Below are 20,763 nucleotides of genomic sequence, written 5' to 3' on the forward strand. Positions count from 1 at the left end.
ATGAGGAAAGACTATGAGGAAAGCAGGGCTAGGAATAGTACAAAAGGCAAGGACTTTCTGTTTCAAAGTTTGAATTTTTAATGCTTGATTAAACTAGAATAACAAGTTCAAAACTTACCTACTCTAAGAATATAAAAGCAAAATCAGGGCAACCTACCATGATTATACTCAACACAAAGCATAATATTGAGTTTTTAAAAACAGTTCATTTTGATCACACTAGAGATCAGAATACCACATGAGAAATGAGGAAGCAAAAAAGAAAAGAATCTAACGCCGAGAACCTAACACACAAGAAGGGTGGCAGGAGACAGAGGCTGACATTCACACAAATCCTGACCTGGGCATAAAGAGAAAAAGATTAAAGAAAAAGGAGAAAGAAAAAGACAGAAAAGCATGTAGACTAAAGGAAATCTTGGGGGAAATCAGGTAAGAGTAACACAGTGAGAAGTGATTATAAAATGGTGGAAAATGGTGTAGGCAAAGATAGGGTAAGGAGACTAGAGGTTAGGAAGGTTGACAATGAACAGGAGAGCTGGTAAATAATGGTGTAGAAAGTTTTTCTGAAAGAAAGACACATTTCTCTCTGCGAAGTTTAACTGATACATCTTTACTCTACCAAATGACCTTCCTTCTCTCCTCAGTCACCCTCCTGAGATGCATGCTACCATGTACATGTGCTCCTATTTTGGACCCAGCTCCAATGTGGATTCTTTTGATACTTAATTGTGACTTTATGTGTGCCAGCAACATTCTCTCCCCCCTACCCCATTTAAAACTGGGATGAGAAACCAGCTGTGGGGAAAATAAGTAAAATGAATGGTTGTAATGGCAAAAGCAGGAATTCTAGCGGCCTGTGGCTGCCGGTTTTATCCCCACACCTTAAGTGTATGAATATGAATTAGGAATTTCCTATACTCTTGCTCCCCTTCAATCAATGCTAATCAATCTAAAAGCTTAGCAAGTAATTGTAATTTTAAAATTTCAAACAGTATAATAACCCAACAATGACATTTTACCCCATAGTACCTCTGGAGCAAGGGCCTTACAGTATCCCAATACTCCTGGAAAAGCAGGAACAAGTTTGTAGGTAAAGACAGATAGCTACAGAGTGCACTGTACTCTCCTTCTGTAGAATCTGCAAGAGAATAAAAACACATTTAATAAGCTCATTACTCTTACCTGGTCAATCTGTTTGAACAGAGTTTCTTCACTGTTTATATTCATTTCTACAATCTCTACATATGGAGTATATTTTGTACTCCATAAAACCATGGGTGGCAAATAATCCAATGATCCTTTTAAAACATAAATCTGATAGAGTCACTCTCCTGATCAGATGGCTCCAATGTCTAACCATCACACTTAGCATAAAATACAAAGTCCTTATATGGCCCGAAGGCCCTGCATGATCTGCCCCTGCCTGCATCTTGGACCTCATTTCCTGCTGCCCCCACCCGGTTCATTAGGCTTCAGCCTTACTCATGTCTTTGCTGTTCTTTGACTACGCCAAGCAAAGCCTTTGGATTTATTATCTCTTCTGCTTAAGCATACTCTTCCTTCCGCTCAACCTCATCTATGTAGCTCTTTGTTCAATGTCTCCTCACAGAGAAGCCTCCCATGACTACCTGTCTCAAAGAGCTCCCACTTTGTCCCCAGTACTCTCTATTCCCATGACCTGCTTTATTTTTCTTTGCAGCATTTATCACCATGACATTATATTATTAACATATATATTTATCTGTTTATGTTTGGTCTCCTCCCAATAAAGGAGTTTTATTTTATTCACTGCTGTACTGTAGCACTTACTAGATAGATAAATACGTGATTGTTGTGTGTGTGCAAACAGCACATCTGTACTGGCAACTACTTGGAAAGTGGCATCCTATTTTATATTAAGGACATTAAATATGAAATGTCTGATTTCAAATTGAAAGTGCAGTTTATTATATCTCAAACAAGAAACAGTACAATTAGTCAAAGTATGCGCCTAAAACTATCGACAGTTTTGCCATCTTAACAGTAGCTTGTTTATGCCAGCAGTGAAGAAGCCTAGAGAGCAAGTAGCGATGAAATCTCAAAAGGCATTTTCCACAGCTTGTTGAGAATTGAATAATTTTCCTTGCAAAAAGTGTCCCAAAGCCTGGAAGAAGTGGTAGTCAGGTGTTGCAAGGTTTAGTGAATATGGTGGACAGAGAGTTTCTAAGTCTAGTCTCTGTATAATAGTTTGAGCAGCGTTGTTTGTACAACATATGGTTGAGCTTTGTCTTGCAAGAGGGTTGGCCTGTCTCTACTGACCTATCTTGGCTGCTTAACTGCAAGCATCCTCATCATTTCATCCAATTGGTTGCATGAGATCTGCTGTAATTGGTTGACCATGTTTCATGAAACTGTAGTATTCTGAATAATACCAGTGCTGGACCATCAAACAGACACCATTAGTTTTTTTGATGAATATTTGGTTTTGGACCGTGTTTTGGCACTTCATCTTTATCCAACCATTGTGCCGAATGCTTGCAATCGTCAAAAAGAATCTGTTTTTCATCACACATAATAATACAGTATAGAAATGATTCCCCTTTATGTCATCACAGCAAAGAAAGGCAAGCTTCTAGATGATTTCTCTTCTGATGCTCTTTTAATTCATGTGGAACCCATCTATCCAGTTTCTTTACATTGCCCATTTATTTCAAATGGTCCAATATTGTTGGAATAGTAACATCAAACCTTGCTGATAATTCATGCATAGGCTGAGATGGATTTGCTTCCACTACAGCTTTCAGCTCATCATTATCCATCTTGGTTTCTGGTTGCCCACGTGGCTCACTTTCAAGATTAAAATCACCAGAAGGGAACTTCTCAAACCATGGATATACTCTGTGTTCATTAGCCACATCCTTCCCAAACACTTCGTTGATATTTCAAGCTGTCTGCACTACATTGGTTCCATGATGGAACTCATATTGGAAAATAACACGAATTTTTTACTTATTCATGGTTTCACAAAAATTGCTCTAAAAAAAAAAATTTGAAAGATAATCACAAGCCAAAACATGTGTTTGAAAGATTGAGAATGTACCTTCACAATAAACATAAAACAAGAAGTGTCAAAATGAAATGTCAGAGATACCAACCGTCAAACTTAGTACTTAAGGAAATCGGACATTTCATACTTAATAACCTAAATATATTAATAGAACCATGACTAATCTAGATCAAATAAACCCTACTGAGCTGAGTTCAAGATAAGAAGCTGACAGCCAGTAAAGGTAACCTGGTCAGTTTATTCTAAAAAGGACAAAAGAAAGAATCTCTGAGCAACTTTGATGACTCTTCCAAAATCATACAAATGTTCTGATTTTTACCCACACAAAGCTATCAGGAAGCTTCCTCTACGTAGGCCTAGATTTAGAGGCAAGTAAATGAGAAAGAAAATAAACCTTGTGCTTAAATTTACATGACCTTGGTTGGTTCCAGCAGGCCTTTACCAGCAGCATTTTAATTCCTTAATATAGTCATATGTTCAAAATTCAAATAACCAAGTATACAATGAAGTCTTCCTCCTATTTAGACAAACAGTTCTCTTCCCTAAAGACAACTATTTCTAATTATAGTACAGCATAGATTCTAATTATTTGTATATCCTATCCAGTTATAATCTGCATGCAGGCATTTTATAAGCTCAAGCACATAAACTCTACACAGGTAGGAGCCAAGAGTAGGATTGTGTGGATTATGAGGCTTATCTGATTTTTGGCCTCACCTTTAACCCACACCAGGGCAGGGGCAGACATGTTTGGTGCGAACACAGATGAAAGAGGTGGGGAGTGGACAAGTGGTTTTGCCTGCTCTAAATTGGTATTCTTGATCTTAAAGGTAAAAACGAAGTTTCCCATTTTCTACTCTGTGATTTCATTTTCCTACTTACTGGTAAGTAGTTCTTCAGGTGGAGTTACCCCAAGTAAATAGTGGAAAAACAATGCAGCACAGCGAAGAAAAGGGGTGATGCCATTCTTCAAGGAGACCCACAAATACCAGCCAGGAATACTACACCCAATGCAGCTAAGAGACAATAATTCCAGAACAGAACAGAATACTTATCAGACTGAAACCACTAGATTTTTAAAACATCCACTTTCAAAAATATAAACATTTTAAATGATTTACTATCCATGTAATTTTTAAACATTTAAAACACAATATTTAACTAGCTAATAGCTCCAGTGTTTAAATCTCCTAAAGAAAACCACAAGTCTTGCATATTTGACTATGTAGATTTTTTTTCTTTTTTTATATTGTCTTGTGAACCTACCAAATGATCAAGTGGAGATTTCTTTGTATCTGAGTAGACAGGTGTCTACTGAGTAGGGCACTCATTCATTCACTTGAGACAGGGTCTCATTCTGTTGCTGAGGCTAGAGTGCAGTGGTATCATCATAGCTGGCTACAGCTTCAAACTCTTGGGCTCAAGCTATCCTCCTATAGGCACACCACCATGCCCAACTAATTTTTAAATTTTTTTGTAGAGACAAGGTCTTACTATGTTGCTCAGGCTAGTCTCAAACTTCTCAGCCTTCCAAAGTGCTAGGATTACAGGCGTGAGCCACTGCACTTAGTCCACTATGTAGATTTCTAAGGCAAAACTACTCTCTTCATGTTCTTAGGTGGAGATCAAAAATAAAGCAAAACAAAAATAAAAAGGAAACAAAAAAATCTACTTTAAAGAAACTTCACTCTTTAAGAAAAAAAAATATACTTGCCAACATAAAACTTAAAGCTTGCTGAAACTTTCATTTTTTTTTTTGAGATTAAAAACCTTTGTAATGAAATGTGGAAAAGAAAAATTTATCAATAACTAACCAAAGCAACTGAATTAACTAAAAAAAATTAACATTTCCCTGATTTTTGTATTAAAATTGATTGGTGATTTGTAGGGCTGTGGAACTATTCTGTATGATACTATAATGGTACAGCACAAAGAGTGAAACCTAAAGTAAACTATGGATTTTAATTAATAATAATGTATCAAGACTGGTCCAACACTCATAACAAATGTACCACCCTGATGCAAAATGTTAATAATAGAGGAAACTGGTTGAGGGGAGGGAGTACTTTCTGCTCAATTTTTTTATAAACTTAAAGTGGCTCTAAAAAAGAAAGTCTATTAACTTAAAAAAATAAAAAGGCTGGTGTAGAAGATGAAAATGAGGGGAACTTAGCAACAGATGAAGTTCAGCAGAGCTTATATATTTATACATATATTTATTATTATTAGTTATGTGTATATGTATAATGTATGTAAATTATATATTATACAAATGTGTGTACATGTTATATGTATGTTATGTACATATTAAAATATAAATGTCAATACATTTCACACAATACTTACAACAGCTTTAAAAATGTGTAATTAAAGTGCACTGAATACATCAACTGTATGGGTCGCTATAAAAGGATAAACCTATTTTCTACATTTATTTAAATTCTAATCACTGTCATTTTTTAAAAATTCTATCATCTTTTGCCTATGTTCCAAAGTCAGTTTACAAGAGTAAAGATGTGTCAAATTTGTTTTAGACTCAGAAACAAATAAGTGGGTAGCTGTTATTTCAACCTACTACCTTTTACTTCAAGGTAAAACCATCAAATTAAGTTTTCTTCACTGGAAGCCTATCCTGTAGCAAACAAAGTCACATGCTAAAAGCCCTTAACTGATTTTTTCAAATTGGAGTTAAAATGATTCAAAAGTTATACTGCCAAACAACTGAACAAGATGTGGAATTATTAAAACCATAGTACTAATGGACTGCTACTCACCCACTTGTATATTGAGAAACTTCTGCAAAGAAAGAAGATGCAGAACGAGCCTCTTCACTGTCTTCTTGAACCTGAGCAAGGGGGAGGCCTAAAAAAGAAATTCTGCAAGATGAATTTACGTATTTACTTTTCAGTTTACAAATTACAACTCAATTTCATGGTTCCAAGATAATGAACAATGTCAACACAGCTGAAGTTCTTTCTTTCCCCTGTTCTCATTGTTCTCAATCTAAATAGTTGATTTTTTTTTTTTTTTTTTTTTTTTTTGAGACAGAGTCTTGCTCTGTTGCCCGGGCTAGAGTGCCATGGCGTCAGCCTAGCTCACAGCAACCTCAAACTCCTGGGCTTAAGCGATCCTCCTGCCTCAGCCTCCCGAGTAGCTGGGACTACAGGCATGCGCCACCATGCCCGGCTAATTTTTTCTATATATATATTTTAGTTAGCCAGATAATTTCTTTCTATTTTTAGTAGAGATGGGGTCTCACTCTTGCTCAGGCTGGTCTTGAACTCCTGACCTCGAGCAATCAACCCGCCTCGGCCTCCCAGAGTGCTAGGATTATAGGCGTGAGCCACCGTGCCCAGCCTTTTTTTTTTTTTTTTTTTTCAGACAGGGTCTTGCTCTGTTGTCCGGGCTAAGGTTCAGTGCCATCACTATAGCTCACTGCAACCTCAAACTCCTGGGCTCAAGCGATGTTTCTGCCTCAGAATCCTGAATAGCTGGGACTACAGGCCTGTGCCAGCTAATTTTTCTACTTTTTGTAGAGATGAGTCTCACTCTTGCTCAGGCTGGTCTCGAACTCCTGGCCTCAAGCGATCCTCCTGTCTCAGCCTCCCAAAGTGCTAGGATTATAGGCATGAGCCACCATGCCCCGACAATAGTTGATTCTAAATATTAAAATTGTTAGGTAAACTTTGTTTACCTGTACATGGGCTGAAGAAGCAAATAGGGCAGAATCACTAAACATGCATGTTTAATATTTAGTTGCTAAACATGGATATTTAATATTTACTTCATTATAATATGATCAGGGTAATAAATTAGTGGTTATCTTTCTGCTCTAGGTTCCTAGGAAACTTAGCCAGCAGGTAGAAATTCAACCTCTAGAAATAGGGAAGTTGGTGGCTATCCTGCCTTCATGCTCAGAGTCCCATAAAAAGAACTTTGTGAGGGCATTTTCCTCTACTGACCAATCCTTGACAAGGACCATCCTAAACCTTTCCAACAATTGCCAGCTCTACCACTTACAGTAAGGCTCTGGTAAGCCACTTAAGTTCTCTAACTTCAGTATTATTGTATTAAAATGAAGATAAAAATGCCTACTTTGCAGTTTGCTGTGAGAGATGGTTATAGCACATTTGAATAGTGCTCTATTGTTTTAAAAATGCTTTTGCTTATGCATTAATTTATCTGAAAGGTCACAATTAAAATTGCCCTGAGTAATTTTATCTTATCTAGAATGAATATTGCTATTCCTTTTCATTTTCCAAATAAGATCTCTTTAGGAAATATGTTTCAAAAAACAGAGGAAAGCATATCACAGGTTCATTTTGATTTTTTTTTTTTTTTTGAGACTGAGTCTCGCTTTGTTGCCCGGGTTAGAGTGAGTGCCGTGGCATCAGCCTAGCTCACAGCAACTTCAAACTCCTGGGCTTAAATGATCCTACTGCCTCAGCCTCCCGAGTAGCTGGGACTACAGGCATGTGCCACCATGCCCGGCTAATTTTTCTATATATATTTTAGTTGGCCAGATAATTTCTTTCTATTTTAGTAGAGATGGGGTCTCACTCTTGCTCAGGCTGGTCTCGAACTCCTGACCTCAAGCAATCCACCCATCTCAGCCACCCAGAGTGCTAGGATTACAGGTGTGAGCCATCGTGCCTGGCCCATATTGATTTTTTCAATTCAAATGTTAGAGTTCAATATTTATATATGATTCCTTCTTTTTTTTTGGTTCAACGTAAATTTTATGTGCCATGAAATACACAAATATTAAGTTCTCCAATTGATGAGTTTGCAAATGCATACACCCATGAAATAAGATATTTTTAATCAATAAACTTTATTTTAGAGTGGTTTAGGTTTATAGTAAAATTGAGCCAAAAGTACAGAGGGTTCTCATACCCTCTGTTTCTATAACCATACAACTTCTCCCACTATCAACATCCAGCACCAGAGTAGTACATTTGTTATAATCAATTGCCACATCATTATCACCCCAAATCCATAGTTTGCATTAGGATTCATTCTTGGTGTTGTACTTTCTATGGGTTTAGACAAATGTATAATGACAAGTATGCACCATTGCAGAATTGTACAGAACATTTCACTGCCTTAAAAATCCTCTGTGCTATGCCTATTCATCCCTTCCCAATCCCCTACCCCTGGCAACCACTAATCTTTTTACTGTCTTCATAGTTTTGCCTTCTCCAGAGTATCATATAGTTGGATTCATATAGTATGTAGCCTTTTCAGATTGTCTTCTTTCAGTTAGTAATAGGCATTTAAGTTTTTTCTTTATCTTTTCATGGCTTGATAGCTCATTTCTTTTTAATACTTAATAATACTTCATTGTCTGGATGTACCATGATTTATTTATCCACTCACCTATTAAAGGTCATCTTGGCTGCTTCCAAGTTTTCGCAATTATGAATTATGGCAATTGTGAATCAGGCTGCATCCTTGTACAGGTTTTTGTGTGGACATATGTTTTCAATTCATTTGAGTAAATACCAAGGAGCATGACTGCTGGATCATATGGTAAGAGTATATTTAATTTTATAAGAAATTGCCAAACTGTTTTCCAAAGTCACTCTACCATTTTGCACTCCCGTCAACAAAAAATAAGAGTTCCTGTTGCTCACACTGCAAGCACCTGGTGTTGTCAGTATTTTGAATTTTGGCCATTCTAATAGGTGTGTAGTGGCATGTCATTGTTGTTTTAATTTGTAATTCCTTAATGACACGTAGATGTTGAACATCTTTCCATATGATCACTTGCTATCTGTATATCTTCCCAGGGGAGGTGTCTGTTCAGGTCCTTTGTGACTGACTGACTGACTTACTTTACTTATTTATTTATTTATTTATTTTTGAGACAGGGTCTCACTGTTTTGCCTGGGCTAGAGTGTAGTGGCATCATCATAGCTCATTTAACCTCAAACTCCTGGGTTCAAGCGATTCTCCTGCCTCAGCCTCCCAAGTAGCTGGCACCACAGGCATGTGCCATTACACCACCACACCCGGCTGATTTTTCTATTTTTTGTAGAGATAGGGTCTCCCTATGTTGCTCAGACTGGTCTTGATCTCCTGGCCTCAAGCAATCCTCCTGCCTCAGCCTCCCAAAGTGCTAGGATTACAGGCATGACCACCACACCTGACCTTTTGCTCATTTTTTAACTGAGTTGTTTTCATATTGTTGAGTGTTAAGAGTTCCTTCTATATTTTGGATAATAATCCTTATTTACCAGAGGTGTCTTTTGCAAACACTTTCTCCCAGTCTCTGGCTTATCTTCTCATTCTCTTTACATTGTCTTTTGCAGAGCAGTTTTTAATTTTAATGAAGTCCAGGTTATCAATTATTTCTCTCATGGATTATGCCTTTGGTCTTATATCTAAAAAGTCACCACTATACCCAAGGTCATTTAGGTTTTCTGTGATGTTATCTTGCAAGAGTTTCAATTTTTTGTGAAGGGTGTTAAGGTCTGTGTCTAGATTCATTTTGTTACATGCGGATATCCAGTTATTCCAGCACCATTTGTTGAAAAGACTATCTTTGTTCCACTGTATTGCCTTTGCTCCTTTGACTATATTTATGTGGGTCTATTTACAGGCTCTCTACTCTGTTCCATTGATCCAGAATATATGTAAACATATATACATATAAGATACCTTACACAAAGGGCTATAAATTGAGAATTTGTAGTCTTCCTGCATCTCTGTAGAGCAACCGAAAATTAGAGAATCAGATAGTTTCAGCTAATTATCCCTTTCACATCTTATTTTATCTTTCACATCTTATTTTACCTTTCCCTGTTTAGAGAGCATCCATAAAAAAACAGACGAATAATCATTCAAAACATATAACATAGAACTTAGAAATTCAACACCCAGATGAAAGCTTTACCTGTGTCTATCGTAAGAAGTATCTGAAGCATGTGTGCCATGGTGATCAAATGGAAGAGATAAAGGTGGTTATAGGAAGAACTAACTGATGAAGGCTGCAGATCAACAGTGTCGTCCCAATACAATGATGGGAATGCTAACACAGCACCTACCTATGAGAGAAAAATGGATATCAGCATGGGTAACAACAAAAGACCAATACAAATTAATCTCACAACTAAATGTGAAGGCCACCAGATGGTGCACTGTGTTTGTGGGTTTTTTTTAAATAATCACTATATTTTTCCTATTTATTCAATAGAATATCTTGGAGTATAATGTGTCATAAATGGAGAACCAAAGGTCATCACCAAATAGGTGATTCCTTTGCTGGGTCTACTTATTCTAGGTAAAAAGTAAATGTGCTTTCATTTTTAAAGTGAATTTGATGGTCTCTGTCAAATCTGAACCTATTCATAAACAAAATGGACATAAGAGACCAAACTTTATAGGTTCAACACCAATAATGTATAATCTTGAACAGAGTATGAATTTGAATGAGGAAAAAACACAGAATTATAAACTTGAGTGACTTAAAAAATATTCCTGAATACTTACCAAAACATGAAACAGATCTATAGATAGAAGGCATGGTGTATCTTCTGATTTTAGGTTAGGAAGAAGAACTGAAACAAAAAGTTTATATAATTTAGTAAGATAGAAACATAGTTAAATAAAATGCAACCAAAAAACAACTGAAATGAACATATAACAGAGTTATAAAATACAGAAATTATTATATCACACCTTTAAGATATGAGAATGATAATGAAAGACAATTTGAACTGAGAAAAGGTTCCTAAAAACTTGGACACAATTTAAGGGTTGAAAGATAAGACGTAGGAGGAAAAGGTAAGTGCAGCAGTCCCCAACCTTTTTGGCACCACAGTCTGGTTTCATGGAAGACAATTTTTCCCTAGATGGGGTGGGAGGATGGTTTCGAGATGATTCAAGTGCATTACATTTACTGTGCAGTCAAACCTCTCTGCTAATGATAATCTGTATTTGCAGCTGCTCCCCAGCACTAGCATCACTGCCTCAGCTCCACCTCAGATCATCAGGCATTAAATTCTCATAAGGAGCACGTAACCTAGATCCCCCGCATGCGCAGTTTACAGTAGGGTGTCTGCTCCTATGAGAATCTAATGCCACTGCTGATCTGACAGGAGGTGGAGCTTATGTGGTGAGGCGAGTGATAGGGAGTGGCTGTAATTACCAAGGAAGCTTCGCTTGCTGGCCAGTGGCTCACCTCCTGCTGTGCGGCCTGGTTCCTAACAGGCCATGGACCTCCATGGCCTGGGGGTTGGGGACCGCAGGGTAAGTGAACTAGGACAACCGAAATAGAGATTGTTCAAGAAATACTTTATGAGTAAGAAGATTACTTTTATACAATGTTCCCTCTATTATGTTTTGCCTAAATGTTCTGTGATCCATATCTGTAAACAAATTTGGGGTGGGGAGTAGAGAGAACATGCAAAACAGGGTGGGTTAGATGAGGATGGAGAAGATCCTCCTGAAAAAAATTAGAAAATAGTTTACAGACAGCTCAAAAGCTACCATCTTTCTAATTTGGTCCATCTCTAAGGAAAAGCAACAAATCCAGAAGTCAAGGAAAAACAGGCAAAGAAGTGAAATCAAGAAGACAACAGAAGTGGTTTTGTATATATAAAAATGAGAGACTGAATTATATCCCAAGAAAGCTGTTACTTTTTTTTTTTCTTGTCTCACTCTGTTGCCCAGGCTAGAGTGCCATGGTGTCAGCCTAGCTCACAGCAACCTCAAACTCCTGGGTTCAAGCAATCCTACTGCCTCAGCCTCCCGAGTAGCTGGGCCTACAGGCATGTGCCACCATGCCTGGCTAATTTTTTTCTATATATATTTTTAGCTGTCCAGATCATTTCTTTCTATTTTTAGTAGAGAGAGGGTCTCACTCTTGCTCAGCCTGGTCTGGAACTCCTGACCTCGAGTGATCTTCCTGCCTCAGCCTCCCAGAGTGCTAGGATTATAGGCGTGAGGCACCATACCCAACCTAGGTAAATTTCTTAACCTAGTTAAAACTAGTTGAAAATAGCTCTGTATTCTGGACTTTCCTTATTTCTTTTGAGTTTTCTATTACTAATTTTAGTTCAAAATCTTGAATACAGACTACTTGAACTACTACAACCAGATACATACATTACCTCTAATTTTCCTTCCTTCAATCCAAACTATTCACTATCAAATTAACCTCAGAATACCACTGCCAAAACTTTTTAGAAACTCCCTAAAAAATAAAGTTCAGACTTCTCTTTGGGGCGTGTAAGAGCCTATATTTTTATTAAAACAACTTCATGCTTCTCTATCTATAGATGCCACTAGTCCTATCAAACTTGTCGATTTGAACATACCACACACTTTCTTATCTCCTCAATCTTTGTTCAAATATGTCCTATGCTTGGAATGTTGCCTTTATCTTCTCAACCTGGCTATGATATGCCCTCCCTTCAAGGTTCAATTCAAATCCTACCCCAGTTAGAGGAGATAACAGCAGAGCCCCACAGTGATCTCTTCCTTGTCTCAATTTTTGAAGTACATATTTGGGGCACTCATGTGACATTTGGCTATTTTATAATGTGTGTTTTTACAGTGGTTCTGCCTGTTTAATTCAATCATAAGCATTATAATGGCAGGGACCCTATCTTATACCTCATTATATAGTTTATAGACCTAATGCCTTACAAATAAAGATGCTTCTGCTCATAAATTTTCATATGAAAAACTTTCATATATAGGCACAAAGCTACATTACAGAGCAAAAGCAAATCAATTCCGCCAGTTACTGCTAACTAGAGATTACACACTATCATTTTAGTCTGGGCCATCTAGGATGATGTTAATCTCCTTGTTTCGTGTTTATTTTGAGGTGTTTTAAACATTATAAACCCCAAATGTGTGATAAGTATAAAAGAAGTGAGACTATTTGGAAGTATTGGTAAAACAAGGTACCTCAATTATGACAAACAAAAACAAAACAATATGCAATGGGATAAATTGCTCAACAATAGGAAGAGGTCTTGAGAACAAAGACAGCTTTATGTAACATATGGAAAGTTTGGGGCCTATGCAACTGAACAAGAGAAAAAAACGAAAAAACGAAAAACTTTTAAGTGTGTGGCTAGTGGAACAGCATCAAAATCAGATTTCTATTAGCATAAGGACCATTCAGGAGACAGCTAGAAGTTAATTTGAAAATATAAAATTTAAGCATGGTAAAAGTTCTAATGAAACTTGGGTTGCAGCCTTGGATGAAGCTGTGGAATCCCCACATCAAGACAGTGAGCAGAAAGCTGCTCAGGAAGAGCTCCTTAAGAAGTTGGTAGGGGACTGACAAGGAGGAAATTTATCTGCCTCAATAGATTTTCAAGGTAAAAAAGATCTGTTTTGTTGGGAAAAAATGCCTGCTAGTTCAGCTAGAAGAAGACTATGCCTGGCTTTCAAAGCTTAAAAAACTGGAATAACTCTCTTATTTGGTAGAAATATATCTGGGAAGCAAGCTGAAAACCCCCTACCAGTGACATTTTGGACTTATGAACAAATAGATTTACAAATAGCACTTTTAAAGGCTGACCTGTTGGGTGCAGAGGTGCTCTTATAGTAGACTTCAAATGCCCAAATGGACATGCATATAACCAAAACGAAAGCAAAATCATTCTACTGCCATGTAACCGCTTATCTCTCTTTTTATTTTTATATTAATTGAGAATGCCATATGAGCTCTTAGTAAATTTTCAGCTTGTTAGAATCTGAGAAAACTAGGTATTAGAGTCTGCCTCTCAAAGAAAAGAGCATGGGTCTGAGTTCTGAGAATACCACACTTAGAATTTCTATTATTTTACATGACTTTGACTCACCAATAAAATTAAACATATTTTAAAATGATCTTCCCACATCATTGCTCCCTTTTCTAACCAGATTGGGGATACACAAATGTTAGTAATTGCGGATATTGGCTTAATAACCCAGGTGGGTAGAAGAAACATAAATTGAAAATATTTGGAAAAAAACAGATTTTTAAAGTAAGATTACAAGTATTACAGGGACAGGTAGGTGTTTTATGTATTTTTGCAAGGCTGATGTAAGCAGCAATATTTTATTAGTGAGTCCTCAAAATTAGTACAGTGTATTGTTTCCTAATGAAATACACTGGCAGAAAGGTAGTGGAAAAAGACATAAATAATAACATAATAATTTAGAGAAGACTCTACCTGACAGGAGACGAACCAGATGTTTCTGTATCAGAATCTGAGGACAGGTAACCCTCTGTGCAATTGCAAACTGCATTAATGCTTTCAGACCATTATGCTAGATTGTAAGAAAGGGGAAGATAAAAAGATAAGGAAAGATGACAGACCTAAGTCATTCACTGTAAAAACCAACTCTAGTCTGTCAGAGTTAGTTGCACACTCGTTATATACTTTACATTTTTGCAAATAATACAATATTCTTAATACCTATAAAAAGTTTTATGACTGAAACTAAATTTCTGGATTTTCTCATGACAAAGAGGTATTACAACTGTGATCATTTTAATTCCCATTTAAGAACTCATTTTTCCCAGAGCTGAGCACATTGTAGAGCACAAGTGCCTTGTGCCAGCTATCAAAAAATAAGAGGAAAATGGCAAGGAGGGAGGTGGTCTAGGGAAACGTTAGTTGCCCCTTTTGTCTTCACTGGTATACTGAACAAATTTCTTGAGTATTGTTTTCCAGGGTCCCCTGTGTTATGAGGCTTAGGCCTGAGGCAGGAGCACAGTCCTCTAGAATTGTCAGGATCTGCCCATCAAGGACAGCTTAGTTTTGAATCAGTATGATGATTTATCTAGAGTTAAGCCAGCATTAATACTCAACGTTATATGAGGGAGAAAAATATAGAAGACACCAGGATTCTTATTTGCAATAAACAAAGAAAGGAAGAAAAAGTAATCAAGTATCACCTGAAATCTCTGTGTGAATTACATTTAACCTCCTAGATTGAGTAAGCTCTGTAAAGTGCACAGCACTGGCTATTCAGTTTCCTGTGAGAATGAAGCAGTTCCTTCCCGCCGCCCCCCCCCATACAGAATTCTGCTAATTTTTACAAAAAAAGAGTTAAAAAAATTTTTTTTAAGAGACAGGGTCTTACTGTTGCCCAGCCTGGAGTGCAGTGGCTATTCATATGCACGATCATAGCACTCTACAGCCTCAAACTCCTGGCCTTAAGCAATCCTCCTGCCTCAGTCTCCTGAGTAGCTGGGATTACAGGCAGGTACCACTGCACTCAGCTCAAGAGTTTTTTAAAAAACTGATAAATTACCTGTGGAAGCCAAAAAAAAAAAAAAAAGAGTTACATGTACCCTGTTGGAGTATACATACCTGCCTATTTTGAAGTGCTCCAAACAGAGGTTTTCCTTCATCTCCCAATAGGTTTTCTCAAATAAGAAAAACATAAAAATAATAAATCCTGAATACTCCTACAATTGTATAATGTACTTACTGTTCATCAAATGTTCTTTAATTATATTTTTGATCAGATGATTTGCACTTTTCCCCTCCATGGTCTCATGTTTTAAGCCTGTGCCAAAATTTTCCAATTTTGGAGATAATATTAAAGAAGCAACTGTACTAGGATAAATATTAAAGTCCCTGCAGCAATCTATAAAGAATGCTTGGGAAAAACAACGCAGCGTGGTTTGTTTTTTCTCATTTTAGAATCTCTTTTATTATAGAATATGATATTTTAAAAAAAGAAAAGGATCTCTTTTATGCAAAAAAATTTTAAATAAGTAATTTTTAGATATAATCATAACCTGTTTTTTTAAAAAATAGTATGTTAAAGCAGATGCAAGTAATTTTATTGCACTTTTAGGTACAATTTTAAAAGAATTAGAAAAGATTTATAGGAAAAAAGAAGACGAAAATACCAAAACTATGGATTTAGAAATATATTTTGCCTTGTCAAGGGTATTTATTGCTAACTTACTCTTATTTTCACTGATCCTTGGTGGCAGATATAACCATGAAGGCTTATATCTTATTTTCTTTTTCCATCTTTGAATGGACAGTAATAAAGGACCCTTTGTTTTGATTTCTCAACTATTATACTATGACAACACATCTTGTACATGTCACACCATTCCCACAGAGAATGAGATAAATTAGCTGCTTATGTACCAAGAATGAAGTAGAACATTATGTCTGTTCAATGAAAAAAGCACTATAGTGAACACAATGTTATACTATATTGATCAAATAGAATCCAATTACTTGATCATAGAACCATGTATGAAAAGATTCAGTTCTATCTGCAGTGAACTTCTCATTTCCTTTATGATAAACTGTGACTTTTTTAATGTTCAAGGTCTAAATATAAATTCCTGATTCCTAATTTTGTCTTCCCAAAGATAATAGTGTGAAAGATCTTCACTGAAAGTCTGAAGAGAATTAGGGGAGCAGGACTGCAAAAAAATGCTTTACATTTCTTATCACTTTGTTCAGATACTATTCTATGTTAACTTCATTTTTCCTATTTTTCATTTTATTTAATCATAGCAAATATCAACTGATGTGTTATCCTATACCCACTATTTAAGTCAAACAGGTTTAGAAGTGACTCCTAAAATTTATTCAGAAACTGATGATGATATATAGGATGGCTTTGGGGAAAAAGTGGCATCATGCTATTTCATTCAAATTATGAAATAGTGTCTTATTAAAAAAAATATGTTTAAATGAAGCAAATATAGTAGACTCCATTAAAAACAATTACCAAAAATATACATTGGAGAAGAAAATCAAAGCTGGCTTGGATAAAGATGATGTGAAAGAATCACAGTTCTTAATCTTTCCAATATAGTATTGCAGCTTGTGACTGTAATGAGCAAATGTGCTAATTTAAAAATCTAATCGATTCTTTGCTGCTACCCTTTTCCATGGGAAGCTTTCAATATGGCAAAGAATTTAACAGTAGACTTCCCTTCAGACCTGCTTTATTTCTTCCTGCTAATCTGTCCCTCTTGCTTGCCTTAGCCTTCGGTTACCCTTTCTGGTAATTTTTTTCTCTTTTTTTAAGAGATTGGGTCTCACTCTCTTTCCCAGGCTGGAGTGCAATGGCACGATCACAGCCCATCGCAGCCTCCAACCCCTGGGATCAAGCGACCCTCTTGCCTCAGCCTCCCAAGTAACCAGGACTATAGGTGTGCACCACCACGCCTGGCTAATTTTTTAATTTTTTGTAGAGATGGGGTCTCATTAAGTTGTCCAAGCTGGTTTTGAACTCCAGGGCTCAAGTAATCTTCCTGCCTTGGCCGCCCAAAGTGCTGGAATTACAGGCATAAGCCACCATGCCTGGCCCCTTTGTGGTGATTTTTAAGGTGACTTTGGTTTCCCTCTCTTTTTCTCTCAAAGTGTAAAAGAAAAAGAATCACTGCACATTTCTGGGCTGATTCTTCTTTGTTTGCCTTTTTCCCTTGACCTTCTAGTGTTGTAAATCTGTTGCCTCTTGACTATAGCTTACTTCATGCTATCCCCTTAAAACATTTTTAACTTATGTTGCATATGGCTGCAATTGTACTTAAAAAAAGATCTATATAAAAAAATTTTCAGACCAAATGGCATCAGGCCACACTAATATATTGAAATACTACTAGTTCTCAAACAAGTAAAATTATTTTGGGCTATCAAGGAAAAACAGGAATAATTTTTAAAATTAACAATCAATTCTGTTTCATCGAAACCTCCAAATCAGTTTTCCTATAGTCTTTACCAATTGCCTGGATAGTGAAAGCACATGTACTCCAGGTCATCATGGGGATTCGAGGATCTGTTTCATCAGGAGGCACTTTCAGTCCAATTCTATAAATTGTTGTGGCAAAGAGAATGACCATTTCCTTGATGCTGTTAGAATATTTAATCCTAAAAATAAAAAAAAAAAGAAAAAATTCATATGATTTAGTAAAAGGTGCTGCTTACTGAGTCGTCCAGTTAGACTTCTAACAATTTAACAATTAACTCCTTTTGACATAAGTAAAATGCTCTTTTACAAATTAGAGAATAGAGCCTCTGAAGATTTAGTTAATAAGGAAAAATGGCAAAAGCAGAACTGTATTTCCTAAAGGTAGAAAAATACCTCTTACAAAATGGTAATAACCCATATAACTTCACTTCCTGTTAAAAAATGTGGTAAATATCACAGCTAGAAGGGTTCCGGTCCAAACTAAAGGACAGACTAGACAGAGAAATATCATTCAGAGGAAACAGATCTGACCTAACAAGTTACAGTGTTTGGAAAAGGGACCAAGAAGCACTTTTGTGTTGATGGGGGTGTGTATGTGTTTGTGTTGTGTGTATGTGTGATAATACCATGTACTTGGAGTGATAATTTATGATTTTTTGAACTTCCATTTGTAACAAGTATTTTCAGCAGCAACGGGATAGATAACATAAACAAGGACCACAACTAGAAAAAGTACCCTAGGTAGGTAGTATTCTTGAAATAATGAAACCTGATCCAGGTACATTATATTTTTCAAAGTGCCTTCATATAAGTATCTCTCCAATAACTTTATGAGGTAGGTTAAAAGGCCACGGCCTAATTTTTACATACACAAAAAAGCTGGTAGTGGGGTGAGACTTTTCAGAATGTCACAGAATAAGTTAGATGTAATTTTTTTTTTTTTTTTTTTTTTTGAGATAGAGTCTTGCTCTGTTGCCCGGGCTAGAGTGAGTGCCATGGCATCAGCCTAGCTCACAGCAACCTCAAACTCCTGGGCTTAAGCAATCCTACTGCCTCAGCCTCCCGAGTAGCTGGGACTACAGGCATGTGCCACCATGCCTGGCTAATTTTTTCTATATATATTTTTAGTTGGCCAAATAATTTCTTTCTATTTTTAGTAGAGACAGGGGTCTCGCTCTTGGCAGGCTGGTCTCGAACTCCTGACCTCGAGCGATCCACCCACCTCGGCCTCCCAGAGTGCTAGGATTATAAGCGTGAGCCACTGCACCCGGCCTAGATGTAATTTTAAATGAGGTCTCTTAAATTCTGGTAGGTTGGACCATATAGAATGGGCATTTTTGTTGGTCAAAAATGGTTATTCAGAGGCATAGTTCACCCTAATAATATATTACTTTAACATCTCAAACCACTTAATTTTACTAATGCAAATCAAAGAAACAAGAGAAACAAGATAAAAATGGGATAAAAACAATTTTACAAATGAAGAAGGAGGGAAGGAAATAAAGAAGGAAAGAAGGAAGGATTGTTTTCCACTCTTATTTTCAGAATCATTTACAAACTTCTCTTAACTATTTAAATACTTACGAAGACTGAACTCCGAAATTCAGGATGGAATGGAACTCAAAAGTAGAATCTCCCATTCCTTGATTAAACAAGACAGGAATTGTTGGGTTTTCTCCTTATAAAGTGAAAGGAAAAAGAAAGAAAAATCATGAATGGGTTTAGTCTGACATATACTTTTCTAGCTTTTTAAAATTATATATGATCATTTTAGAAAACTCAGAATATGCTAATAAGCAATAAACAATCAACCGAAATTTCTCCAACCAGATAACCACAGATAACATTTAGGTAATATTCTTCTGTTCTCCTTATAAATGTTACATATATAGATTTTTTAAAATATAGTATTGTTCTGCATCTGCTTTTTCACCTAATAAATTATAAATATCTTTCCACATCAGTAATTCTCCCTCTATATGTCCATTTTTAATGACAGTGTAAGTACTGTCTTAGTAAGGCAGCAAATATTAGTGAAGAAAAGTAAAGAGTCTGGAGCCAAGCTACTAGGGTTTGAACCCCAGCTCTGCCACTTACTGTTATTAAGACCTTGTCTCATATCTAAACCTCTCTCTGGCTCCATTTCCTCATCAAATTAGAAATGTTATGCCCCTATATGGAATGGGTTGTTTTTCTCAGCTTGTTTTCAAGACTTTTTTCTTAATCTTTTGTTTTCAGCAGTTTGGTTATGATGTGTCTGAGTGCTGTTTTCTTTCTCTGTTTGAGGTTCACTGAACTTCTTAAATGTATAAATTTGTCTTTTATAATACCAAATTTGGGAAGTTTTCAGACATTATTTCTTCAAATATTTTTTCTGCACCATCTTTTTTCCTTTCTTTTTTGGGACTTCATGACACAAATGTAGTGTTTGATTTTAAAAAATTGTCCCATAGGTTCCTAAGCCTATGTTCTTTTTTTTTCCCCCCTCTATCTCTTTTCTGTTCTTCAGATTAAATAATTTCCACTGATCTAATTTCAAATTCACTAACACCTCCTCATCTCTAGTCTACTTACTAAGCCCATATAGTTTATTTTTATTTCATACAGTATTTTTTCAATTCTATTATCTCCATATGTTTTTTTTGTTAACTTCTATCTTCCAACTTATTTCAAGAGTGTTCACCTTCACCTTATGTTTCATGGTTATATAGCTGCTTTAAATTTTTTGACTAGTAAATTTAACATTTAAAACACCTCAGGATTGGCATTTGATTGTTTTTCCCTTGAGAGTTGGTCAGATTTTTCTGGTTCTATGTTAAGTATGTTAAGTAATTCTGGATTCTATCTTGGATGTCTAGAATAGGATGTTGGGAGGTTTTGGGTCCTGTTAACATCCTCTGAAAAAATGTGCATTTTACAAGTGTTTCAACAGGCAATTAGGTTCAACAAGTCTTGTTTCATGTTCAGTAGATGGTGGTTCCAATGTCAGTTTTCAGATCCTTTGCTATGCTGTTTTGATCTGCCCAGCACAC

At 36.4% G+C, this 20,763-nt stretch overlaps 1 protein-coding gene across 2 annotated transcripts in view; it reads right to left on the minus strand.

Moving 5' to 3' along the window:
* Positions 1-20,763, minus strand: part of UBR1 (ubiquitin protein ligase E3 component n-recognin 1) — a 117,731-nt gene that overhangs the window by 13,241 nt on the left and 83,727 nt on the right. For both annotated transcript variants that reach the window (XM_045539737.1, XM_045539727.1), the window contains exons 34-42: positions 19,316-19,409; positions 17,762-17,910; positions 15,373-15,428; positions 14,227-14,323; positions 10,541-10,608; positions 9,945-10,095; positions 5,821-5,908; positions 3,929-4,062; positions 1,030-1,138 (exon numbers count right to left, since the gene is read on the minus strand). In XM_045539737.1, the coding sequence (XP_045395693.1) occupies positions 1,030-1,138; positions 3,929-4,062; positions 5,821-5,908; positions 9,945-10,095; positions 10,541-10,608; positions 14,227-14,323; positions 15,373-15,428; positions 17,762-17,910; positions 19,316-19,409 (946 nt within the window). The remainder of the gene's footprint in view (positions 1-1,029; positions 1,139-3,928; positions 4,063-5,820; positions 5,909-9,944; positions 10,096-10,540; positions 10,609-14,226; positions 14,324-15,372; positions 15,429-17,761; positions 17,911-19,315; positions 19,410-20,763) is intronic.

This window comes from Lemur catta, chromosome 1 (genome assembly GCF_020740605.2).
Source record: "Lemur catta isolate mLemCat1 chromosome 1, mLemCat1.pri, whole genome shotgun sequence".
NCBI classification, from domain to species: domain Eukaryota; kingdom Metazoa; phylum Chordata; class Mammalia; order Primates; family Lemuridae; genus Lemur; species Lemur catta.